This window comes from Mus musculus, chromosome 5 (assembly GCF_000001635.26).
Source record: "Mus musculus strain C57BL/6J chromosome 5, GRCm38.p6 C57BL/6J".
NCBI classification, from domain to species: Eukaryota; Metazoa; Chordata; class Mammalia; order Rodentia; family Muridae; genus Mus; species Mus musculus.
The window spans coordinates 29,472,589-29,484,077 of record NC_000071.6 but is presented as its reverse complement, the minus strand read 5'-3'; the positions used below and the strand labels follow the sequence as shown (position 1 = coordinate 29,484,077).

Sequence of the window (11,489 nt, the reverse complement as noted above, 5' to 3'; positions counted from 1 at the left end):
CCAGAGCCTTTACAGAGCCAGGCTTTGTGTCCTAAACGTACATCGCCCCAGCTATGGGAAGCTGGGTTATCACCTTCAAAGCAGACCCTTTCTGTGGATGACTTACCAAGCCCTGCAGGTGGGTAGTGGAGGTGGGGAGAGGGCTGCACAGCCTGCTTGGAGCTTGCTTCTGTTCTTTGTCCTGCCCATGATATGAAGCTCCTATACAATGAATTTGCAGTAAGATCTTGGAGCAAAAGTACAGGTTTCCTGAGAAGTCTTTCGTTTCTTCTGAGGGTGCTGTTTTACTTACACACACACACACACACACACACACACACACACACACACACACACCCTAGCTGATTAAAAGAACTGAGGTGACCTCTCTTAGCCTTGTTTCTCTTTATGATTCATACCTATGGCCTCTAGGATTGTAAGAGAAATTGAAAATGTCTTTGGCTTCCTGGGTCAGAAAGCATCCAGCGCAGGGCTGAGCTCAGTCTCTTCTCTATGTTCTAAGTACACAGCAAAACAAACAAAAACCCGAAACCTTGAGTAAAATTTTCAAATATAGAATATATTTTTGTGCTGGAGTTTTTCAAATTTATATCTTACTGTCTTTCTCCCTGTACCCCTACAACCCAGGTTTGGGCTGGACTTATTTATTTATTTACAAGGAGGAATGGGGCCAGTGGAGAAGGGCAGCCAGTGAAGATGGCCTGAGGGTGGACCAGGCAGTAGGGAGGGCAGAGTAAGCTTTCTAAAAAGGGAGGAAGGAAATCCAAGTGTGCTGGGAGAGGTAGAGAAGGGGGGGGGGCTGGCAAAGAAAAGGACTGGCTTGTAGTGTCCTTGGCAAGAGCAGTTCACCTCAGGTTGGAACACTGGGTCTTCAGGTCACCTGTCTTCTGAGCCACCTTTGCAAACCACCCCTTTAAAGCTGAACTGGGGATGGAGGTCTGAGAAAAGGGTGGTAGATCAAAGGATGGTAATAAAGGAGCTGATGGTACTTTTGGGCTCTGAAGGGGCTGTAATGAGTGTGTGTGTGTGGGGGGGGACTCATCAGACATCCCTTCTCCTGATCTCACCTCCCTGTGACCCCAGGCTCCCCATTGGATTCTGTGTGTCCTCAGGCTGGGGTGGGTGGACGGGTTATGTCCCCAGAGACATTCCAAGCACTGATTTCAGTCTGACTTGAAGGAAGTTGGTCTATGACCTTCCAGGTCCAGCATTCACACTTCCTGCTTGCTTTCTGTCCTCCTGAGTACTTATTCAGCCTCTGAAAAATACCACCATCACCACCCCTGTGGGCTTGTGTCCTGGACCTCACTGGCCTCACTACATCCTCCAGGCTCATTTTCCTGAAGGGAAGCCTTAAAATGTTTTTTTTTTTAAAGATTTATTTATTTATTATATGTAAGTACATTGTAGCTGTCTTCAGACACACCAGAAGAGGGAGTCAGATCTCGTTACAGATGGTTGTGAGCCACCATGTGGTTGCTGGGATTTGAACTCTGGACCTTCGGAAGAGCAGTAGGGTGCTCTAACCCACTGAGCCATCTCACCAGCCCCGCCTCAAAATGTTGATGTGAGTTAACTCTCATGGAGTTCAAAAGGGCTGAGAAGTCAGTCTTCATGAACCTTTCTCCATGAGGCTGCTGTGGGCAGGGGGTTGCTTGTTTTAAGTTTTGGAAACAGCCAGACAAATGGCAGGTGTGTGGAGGGAGATGCAGGGAATGCTGCCTTCCATCCAGTCTCCTAGCCATACCTCCAGGCTCTTGGCCTTTTTGTTAATGGCTATTATATATTGTACCTGCTGCATTCCACAGAAAGGGATGTGTTTGTAGGTGATCAGTTATAGAATCAATGCTGACCTGACCTGTGAATATGGGTGCATGTAGGTTTTGTTCTGAGTTCTTGTATAATGTCAGGGGTAAAACTTGTAGATTATAACATCTTTGTAAGTTTTCTTTTTATGTTTGCATTGTGTGTATGTTTGTGTCTATTTATGGGAATGCACGTACCCAAAGAGGCCATAAGAGGGAATCCGATTTCCTGTAGCTGGAGTTGGAGGTGGTTGTGAGTGTGAGTGGTGGGAACCCAACTTGGGTCCTCCTCAAGAGCTGCACTCACTCTTAAGCACTGAACTGTGGAACCACTATACTCCCCACCCCAACATCTTATTTCCTTGTGGTTATTTGTATAAATCAACACACCTTTCTCAGTAATGAGAGGAGGCTCAATCACAAGTTATATTCAGTAACTTAATGCAAGACCCAAAAGAGGGATCCTGGCTAGACGCAGAGAAAAAAATGACTGGGAGCCAGATGATTAAATGTACACCGGGCCTTAAATTCCAGCCTCTTTTGGGTAGGAGAGGTCTTCCTCTCTGCCCTCCAAGAGCCTCATTTGGCCCCTGGGGCTTCTGGAGAAGGGAGCTACCTTGAGGCACAACAATGGGAATGCTGTGCTCACTTCGGCAGCACCTATACTAAAACTGAACCGATACAGAGAAGATTAGCATGGCCCCTGCGCAAGGATGACATGCAAATTTGTGAAGCATTCCTTATTTTTTTTTGCCAGGACCAGGAATGGGAACAGGTGGGTTGGGGAGCAGAGGGAGGGGAGAGGGGATAGGGGATTTGGGGAGGGGAAACTAGGAAAGGGGATAACATTTGAAATGTAAATAAAGAAAATATCTAATAAAAAAAAAAAAAAGAATAGGCATGCTTCTGGGACCAGACCTTTGATCTCTCAAGGGTACCGTAGTAAACCCCCAGCTCAGTCCCAGGCTGCCCCAGAGCCAGCTGGGCTGGGTCAATAGACGCTGGGAACAGGAAGAGACGCAGCATGCTCACTCCACTCGTAAAACACACAAAGATCCCAGTTCCAGACGACTCCCAGTCTCTCTCCCAACTCCCACCTCTCAGGATACAAGTTCCCGCTCAAACCGAAGCAGAATATATGATCATATTCAAGCCCTTTGACTTCAGAGTCTTTTTGGCCCAACCCCCACTTTGTCAAACAAAGAAATATATCCATCAAGTCTGATATGCAAATTTCCCCTTCGCTGAAGGGGCTCTTGATACAACCTCACTCAGCCCACAGGTGGTGGGGACTGGTGTGGGTTAGCCTGGTGGATGGTCAAACACCAGACGAAGTGGGAAGGGTTTGAAAGGGATTTAGAAGCTTTTGGATCACATCCCCTACACAACAAACAGGAAATGAATTCCTCTTCTCGGATGACTTTACTAAGGAAACCTGTGCCTAAACTCAGTAGACCTAATACTGTATCATCACCAAAAACAACCCTGGTTGTGTAGTTTAGAGATGATTCGGGTCCATGAGGTCCACCCCAGGAAAATCTCATCTGCAGCCACCCTTTTTTTCCTCCTTCTTCTCCTTTGTTTGTTTTGTTGTTGTTTTTTTCAAGACAGGGTATCTCTGTGTAGCATTTTTGGTTGCTGTCCTGGAACTGGCTCTGTAGACTAGGCTGGCCTAGAACTCACAGACCCCACCTGCCTCTGCCTCCTGAGTGCTGGGATTAGAGACTTGCCTCACCATGGTTAGGTTCTCTTTCTTCTTTGGGACTCTCATCTGGAAAAGGCCCATGGGCCTTAAACACAAGTTTCTGTAAATGCAATGGGGTCAAGACTGAATCCTGGGGATGGGGGTAGGGCATCCCAGCATCCTTACTTGCCTTAATTGGGCTTCCAAGATAGGAGAACTGGCAGGGAACCACTCATGGAACACAAGTGTTCCTTTAACCCTCTAAAAGGCAGAGCTGCATTTTCATCACCCCAAAGAGACAGCACCTAAAGACAAGAGCTATGTGCTTGTACTATTTTCAGACTAGCTGGAGGCCTTTGCAAAGCTGTGCACAACTTACTCCAAGATGTTCCCCGCTGGGTTCCAGATTTTCCAGCCAGGACCACCCTGTCATAATAAAAACTCCACTCAGCCGAGCATGGTGGCGCACACCTTTAATCCCAGCACTTGGGAGGCAGAGGCAGGAGGATTTCTGAGTTCGAGGCCAGCCTGGTCTACAGAGTGAGTTCCAAGACAGCCAGGGCTAGACAGAGAAACCCTGTCTCCAAAATCAAAAACAAAAACAAAACAAAAACAACAAAAACAAAAAACCTACTCACTCATCCCAACAGAATCACTGCGTTAAATCTCTCCTAAACAAAACTTGTTGACAGGGAAAATATAGTCCTTACTTATATTTATCGTTACCCCCCACCCCCAATCCCTCTTGAAACAGCTTTGCCTGCTACTTTTAAATTCACCCAACAAGGATTGTCCTAGCCTCCTGGCCTTCCCTGGGCCATTTCCGATCTTTTATTAACCTCTCACCTGGTTGGGAAGCCGCGATCCAGAGACCTGGAACTCCCTCCCACTTTCCCCTCGTGTTTGGGGAAGATACCCGAGAATGGAGCTAGCGAGAAAGCTTGATTTCTCAAACTACTTATTGATTCGTTACATTAAAAAAAAAAAGCCCCCGGAAGCGTGTTTACAGTAAATATTTGATATGTGCGCAGGCTGAGGTCTGGATTCACACTTTAATACGGTCTCTGGAAGCCCTTTCTTGATTTTCCTGAACTCGGCCGGCAGGAGGAGGCGAGAGCCTGATAGTGGCTCCCTTAGCCTGCGAACTGGCTCAGTCCGAGGGAGCAGTCCTCGGCCAATTCCCGCAAAGCCTTTTTCCTACACCCCCACAAGGCAAGGCTCTAATAGAACTTGGTTCTCACCTAGGTCCGGCTCAGTGGCACCTGTGCAAACGACCTTCAAGTCAATGTGCATCTCTGAGTTGGAAAACTGCTCTCTCTCCACTCTGACTGAAGATTTGTAGGCTTCAACCTCTAATACCGTATTTATACACACCGAAACCCTACAAACAAACATTTGCGGCGCATGATACTTTTGGGGGAGGGGCAGATAAGAAGGTTCGACCTGCTGAGGGTTAATGACAGGGACGCAAACCATCTTGAAGCAATCAACACTCAGGAACGCGAGAGATTTTGGGAAACCGAACAGTCTTCAGTGTACTAAGCTCAGGGTCCCGTTTTGGGTACCTAGTGGACTTCAGGGGTGAGGACCCACCTAGTTCCTCAGTGCAGAACATTCCACAACTCCCTCAAGGGAGCGCGAGTAGCTGGAGGAAGATAAGGCGTCCGCCTCTGGAGGAACAAGGTGTCAAAGGGACTCGGGGGGCACTCACTGGGACCCAGGGTTACTGGCGCTCACCACTCTCCCAGCAGCAAGGAAGCAGTAAGCTTGTGTTCAGCCTCCAAACTCTCCAACCTGCCTCCTCCGGCCACCTACGCTGTTCACCACCGGCTGCTTAGGACCTGGGGGCGCAGGGGCGGGGCGTCAGGCTAATTGGACCGTGACAGGTGAGCCCCTCGGCCAATCGCCGGGCAGACAGCCCTCCTCGGGCCCCCGCTGAGCGCGCCAATCCCAGACCGCCCTGAGCTTCAAGTGTGCGGAGGGGCGCGGGTCCCCACCAAGGCACCAGTGGCCTCGATGCGGTCGCTTGAGCTCTTGAGAGCAGAGAGCCGGTCTCCCCAACACAAACTCGCAGGAGCGCTCCGGTGGAAGTTCATACCAGTGAGTGGAGCGCGGTCCCCACGAGGACCGCAAAGAGGAGGCGCCTGGACGATGGTCGCTCTCAGCTGAGTTTCCGGCTGCGACTTTATTGGCAAAAAATCGCAGTAACAATACCGGCCCCAAGGCTGGCCACCGCCACGCTCAGTCTCCGTAAGCCCGCACACGACTGCATCGCCCACCCTTGGACCCTGATTGTCAGCTCCAATCGAGCCGATGGAAAAATCCAAAAATTTCCGCATCGACGCCCTGCTGGCCGTGGATCCCCCGCGAGCCGCCTCCACGCAGAGCGCGCCTCTGGCCTTGGTCACTTCCCTCGCGACTACAGTATCTGGTCCCGGCCGCGGCGGCAGCGGCGGCGGGGGGACCAGTAGCGGGGCGAGCCGTAGCTGCAGTCCCGCATCCTCGGAGGCCACTGCAGCGCCCGGTGACCGGCTGAGAGCTGAGAGCCCGTCGCCCCCACGCTTGCTGGCTGCACACTGCGCGCTGCTGCCCAAGCCCGGATTCCTGGGCGCCGGAGGAGGCGGCGGCGCGGCGGGTGGGCCGGGCACTCCCCACCACCACGCGCACCCTGGTGCAGCAGCCGCCGCGGCTGCCGCTGCCGCTGCCGCGGCTGCCGGTGGCCTGGCACTGGGGCTGCACCCGGGGGGCGCACAGGGCGGCGCGGGCCTCCCTGCACAGGCGGCTCTCTATGGACACCCGGTCTACAGTTATTCGGCAGCAGCTGCAGCGGCCGCGCTAGCTGGCCAGCACCCGGCGCTTTCCTACTCATACCCTCAGGTGCAGGGCGCGCACCCTGCGCACCCTGCCGACCCCATCAAGCTGGGTGCCAGCACCTTCCAACTGGACCAGTGGCTGCGCGCGTCTACTGCGGGCATGATCCTGCCCAAGATGCCGGACTTCAGCTGTGAGTACCTGCGCCGCACCCGGACAGTTCTCACGCGCATCCTCCTCTCTCGCACCCCCTTCCTTTTGCTCTCACCTCCTAGCGAGCTGTGGAAGAGCATCGAAGCCTCTGTGGCTCATTCCTGGGCCTGTGAGGCCTCTCGTGGGCCGCACAGAATGAAAGGAGCCTCAAATTATTAAGATGGCCACAAGCAGGCCTTGGCCTCTCTATCTCTCTTAACAGACAGGGGAGGTTGGAGGTGTGAGGCTAAAACCTAAAGAATAACCTGCAAGCTGGACAAGGAAGTGCGCGGAAAGGCTAGCCTCGATTAGGGCAGGTTTTGGGGGTCGCTGAAACCGGGGACTTATCTTGAGAAAATGAACTTTGTCAGAGGTTCCATTATAGGCTATGAAGAGACACATCACTGGGTCCAGAAGTAGCTCTTCCGTGGCCCTTGTAAGGACTCTGCCTTCCTTTGAAGGGCAAGACATTTGCATGTCTCTGTCTCTCTGTCTGTCTCTGTCTGTCTCTGTCTCTGTCTCTGTCTCTGTCTCTCTCTCTCTCTCTGTGTGTGTGTGTGTGTGTGTGTGTGTGTGTGTGTGTGTTGGTGAGGGTGGGCGTCCCTCCAAATGATGTCGAACTGGTCTGTTTGAATATAAGGTCACCGGGTCTATAAATAGAAAGTGCCTGGCTGGGAACTTCAGGTGCTCAACACCTTGGGGAGTTCCTGTCCAAGGTGAGGGCACAAAGGTCCAGTCTTCTGCATCCTCTCTGTTACCCAATAGGGACAACCTTGCGGGAGGGGGGACATTTCCGACTTCCCTGGCACATGCAGCGTCTGTGTAGGGCACCCTGGCTCTGATTTCTGCTCTGTGCCTGACTTGGATAGGGGCAAGCTGCCTTTCCTGAATGGATGGACCAGAAGATGTATATGGCTTTCTCCTGTCAGCCACTCAACACCCAAACAAAGAGACCCCATTGTTTCCGTCTGAGTGGGTTTGTTTAGACTGGGAAGATGCAGGCACTGGAGGGAGAAAAAAAGCAAAAAAGAAAACAGAAATAAACATTTGCCAGAATTCAGATTCCTCTGCTGGAAGCGGTGGTCATGACTAAACAGAGAAAGCTGGGGCCCCAGAGAACCGCAGAAGTAGCAAGGTGGTGAGAGAATCACAGCCTGCGCACTTGTTTGCTCGCAGCCACCCAGGTTTTTCCCAGCTTGGCTCCAAGAAGACTAGCCTTGTTGATCTCAGCAAAGAGGAAAGGCTCCCTTTAACCTCAGTTGGACTGCAGCTCAGACATCTCTGAAATCATTCCTATTCACTAAGTCCTAGGCAGGATCTGTGCCTGGCTGAGGAACCCAGGTTTCAGATGTCCACTATGGCTGGACTTTCCAGGCCTGAGAAGCATAGTGGTCCTGAGAAGAGCTGACCAGTGGTCAACAACAGGCCTCCATAGCTCTGGGTTTACTGGCTACACAAGTGGTCTCTGGGAGAAAAGGGATGTTTTTGTGGAGCCCAGGATCAATCAAAATCCATGTAAGTGGGATCCCTTTGCCAGAATATCCAGCCCATGATGTCTCATGGTGTGGGCATTTAAAGTATGGCCAGGTCTACATTAGGAAAAGAAAGCCAAGCCCCAGATCCCAATGGACACTAAGGAATGCAGCGGAGGGTGGCTGAATATGTTCTGTTCCTGGGACTTCCCTCTCCCCTGGGAAAACTAGCTTGGTTTTCTTTAATTGGTTGTTTCTACTGGATGGCATTTCCCAAATGATCCCTTCCAAGACAGCGTTTTAATTAGAGTTCTAATGTATTGTCAAGCTGGGAATTTGTAGCCTTGTTTAACTAAAGCAGGGGGCGTGGACCTTCCTATAAAGCAAATTACCCATCCCAGGGGAGCCTGAGCTCATCCCAGCCAGGGGCTGGCCTCTTTCTTTCCCTTGCTTTCTTTCTTTTATTGTCTAACACTTTTCGCACTCCTGGGAAATCAAGGGAAGTTTCATTTTGAGGTCATAAAATTCTCTGTGATGTAACTGTGCGAAATTATGTAAATAAAGCTGGACAGATCTCCCGGAACACACAGAAAGCCAGATCTACTCACAGCTCAACCTTTAATTTGAGTAATGAGAATCGTCCCAATAGGCTTCCAGTCCTCAGCCTTTGGCCTTAGCACTAGGAGGGGAGAGTTTGTCAACAGAGACGTGAAGACACGCAGATGAATGCCTATTTAGACTCTAGCTTCAGTCCCTATCCTTCCTTTTCTCCCTCCCCCACCGTTCCTGCGCCCACGCCCCCTGTCTCTTCTGCTTTAAGATCGTGGTGGAACCAAGAGGATGGGTTCTTTTCCAGCTTGAGGTGGGAGAAAGCCTTCCATGAGAATGGGAGCGACCTGGTCTCTATGCTTGCTAGTCCAGTTTAGCTACCCAAGCCTTTAGACCAACCCTCCTCCTGTTCATTCGGGTGGCCACTGAGCGGAGGCAACAGGCCCTTTTTTCTCAAATGAGATGAGCTCGCCACTTCCACTTCATGTCTGAGATGTGGGCCATAGGGAGTGGGCACTGAGGCTGAAGCGTCTGGAGGGTGGGCTCTGGAGGTTGGATCACGGGAGGGAAAAGGGCAGCGACGGGTGGAACACTACCTCGCCCTCAGTGGACAAATTTACAGAAGCCTCTTGCCCTTTCTGTCCCCAGCCCAGGCGCAGTCGAACCTCTTGGGGAAGTGCCGAAGGCCTCGCACGGCCTTCACCAGCCAGCAGCTGTTGGAGCTGGAACACCAGTTCAAGCTCAACAAGTACCTGTCTCGACCCAAGCGTTTTGAGGTGGCTACCTCGCTCATGCTCACCGAGACTCAGGTGCGCGCGCGCCCGACCACCCTGAAGGCGGGTGCTGATTTGGGACACTGAGCCCTAGTTTCTTTATCTTTACGTTGGGTATTGATTTTCAGCGTGAGGTTCTAGGATGCTCTGGAGGTTTGATTCAGTTAAGTTGGGGAGCAGGCTGAGAATCTGTATTTAACAAGCTATTCTGGAGGTGTCCCTCCGGCCACATTCAAAGAAGTTATTTTTCTAGAAAGGTGCAGACTTGAGAGTTTGGTGACATTGCGAGCTGCCTTGGTGCCTCGGTAGACCGAGGGTATTAAAACGCGCCCAGTTGGGGAGTTAGGGACACTACACCCATGGCGTTATTGTTAAATAGAGTAGATTTAAGGGGCGAAGACGTGGAGACGCCGCTGCCAGTCAGTCTTAGTCCTCTAGCGAAACCTCTTCTAGGGCGAGGGTAGGCCAAGGAGCAGGGGTCCCGAATGCTTGTACGCTCTCACCCTCTGGATTCGTGGGGATGCGGGTGGCCAGTTTCTCACGCCAGATTATGCCTGCAGGTGAAGATTTGGTTCCAGAACCGCCGAATGAAATGGAAACGCAGCAAAAAGGCCAAAGAGCAGGCTGCGCAGGAGGCGGAGAAGCAGAAGGGCGGCGGCGGGGGCACCGGCAAAGGCGGCAGTGAGGAGAAGACGGAAGAGGAGCTGATGGGGCCTCCGGTTTCGGGGGACAAGGCAAGCGGCCGTCGCCTGCGGGACTTGCGGGACAGTGACCCTGATGAGGACGAGGATGATGAAGAAGAGGACAACTTCCCGTACAGCAATGGTGCCGGTGCCCATGCTGCCTCATCCGACTGCTCATCTGAGGACGACTCGCCTCCTCCAAGACTAGGCGGGCCTGGACACCAACCTCTGCCCCAGTAGTTGCCTCCAGGGCGGAAGCAGGGATGCGAAAGATGGCTACCTGGGGGGCTGCGGGGCTTGGGGGAGTTTACAATCCCATCCTATGGCCTGCAGCCAGGCTGACAGCCTCTCCCCGAACCATGCATCCAAGTGCAGGCTGGGCTGCGGATCCTTTTTGGGACCTCGAGGGGACAGCAAGAGAGAATGAGAGAGGAGCTCCAATGTGAGCTTTTCGTTCTTATACATTTAATTTCGGGTGATGTTGGCCAGAGGTATCTGGGAGAACCTACCCTTTCTAGGAGTGGCTCCTGCCTGACTCTTCCTTCGTCGGAGAAAGGAAAAAACAGTGTTAAGTGACCTAGAAACTTGAACCCTCCTTTGGAGACAACCATTCTGCTGAAAATTTAAAACAGAGGGAGGAAAAAGGTGTTATGCCTATGTATGGGGGGGGGGCGGTAGTGGAGTGAGGTGTTATGTCATGAGCATTCAGATTGCTGAAAAAAATCTCAGAATGGTAGTGTATTTTTGTATATTGTATTTATATATAAAGAAAGAAATGTCTACTTATGCATGCTAAATTATTATTTAGCTTTCCCATCCCCCAGGGTGGAGATGGAATGTAAAATAAATTGGTTTTTTTACTAGATGAGAGTGAGGGGGGGGGAGAAACACCTTTAATTTTGGAAGGAGGGGGACTGAACCCAGGGCCTTGTGCAAGCTGAGTAAGTGCTCTGCCTCTAGCTTATCTTCGCGAACCCAGAAAATGCAAATCTTGTGAGATCTGACTGTCTTGGTTGTGGGGTGATGTCTATTTCGTGATTATCAGCAAAGAGTAAAATTCAGAATTGCAAATGGATGTCAGGACCACTTCTGTACCTGGGCCCCCAAGACGGAACGTGATTCTGGAGGCTGAAGGTACAGGAGCGGGTGGGGGCAGGTGTGAAATGTTGCTAAAAATATCCGAGGCCAGGTGTCAGAACAAGCCGAGTGCCTGGCTTAAACCCTGTGTTGTGCGCGACTCTTAGCGGAGTGATTTTGTACAGTTTCTTTGCCATTTATTTGCTGGGTCTTTTAGCTTCATTGGCATGGGAATATAGTTATTCGAATGTTTCAGAAAATAAGCTGTCAGAAACTAAGTGTTAGTGGCATTTGGGGTCCTAGCGATCGCGGGAGCTAAGCAAGCACATTTCCCAGAAAAGCGCTTAATGGCATCCTGCAGCTCATTCTCCTTTTGACCTGGGCCCCTCCGCAGGCACTATGTCCCTTGTGCTAGCCAGGAACAATTTTGTTGAATCTGTTAA

The 11,489-nt window shown here is 51.4% G+C and overlaps 1 protein-coding gene and 1 non-coding gene across 2 annotated transcripts; both read left to right on the top strand.

Annotated features, from left to right (window-relative positions):
* The first annotated feature begins 2,446 nt into the window (after nucleotides 1–2,446).
* Nucleotides 2,447–2,553, top strand: Gm24538. The gene has a single exon (XR_003956041.1). It is a non-coding gene; the product is annotated as a U6 spliceosomal RNA (small nuclear RNA).
* A 3,054-nt stretch (nucleotides 2,554–5,607) lies between these two features.
* On the top strand, nucleotides 5,608–10,255 carry Mnx1 (motor neuron and pancreas homeobox 1). Its single transcript, NM_019944.2, has 3 exons — nucleotides 5,608–6,493; nucleotides 9,162–9,322; nucleotides 9,847–10,255. The coding sequence occupies exons 1-3, from the start codon at nucleotides 5,803–5,805 to the stop codon at nucleotides 10,207–10,209; spliced, it is 1,215 nt and encodes a 404-aa protein (NP_064328.2). The 5' UTR covers nucleotides 5,608–5,802; the 3' UTR covers nucleotides 10,210–10,255.
* Nucleotides 10,256–11,489: the final 1,234 nt, after the last annotated feature.

Bases quoted from the DNA above. Each gene is read 5' to 3' on its own strand.
- Mnx1 (NM_019944.2), top strand. From the start codon at position 5,803: ATGGAAAAATCCAAAAATTTCCGCATCGACGCCCTGCTGGCCGTGGAT. The intron at 6,494-9,161 runs GTGAGTACCTGC...TTCTGTCCCCAG, and splicing joins CAAGATGCCGGACTTCAGCT to CCCAGGCGCAGTCGAACCTC. The intron at 9,323-9,846 runs GTGCGCGCGCGC...TTATGCCTGCAG, and splicing joins TCATGCTCACCGAGACTCAG to GTGAAGATTTGGTTCCAGAA.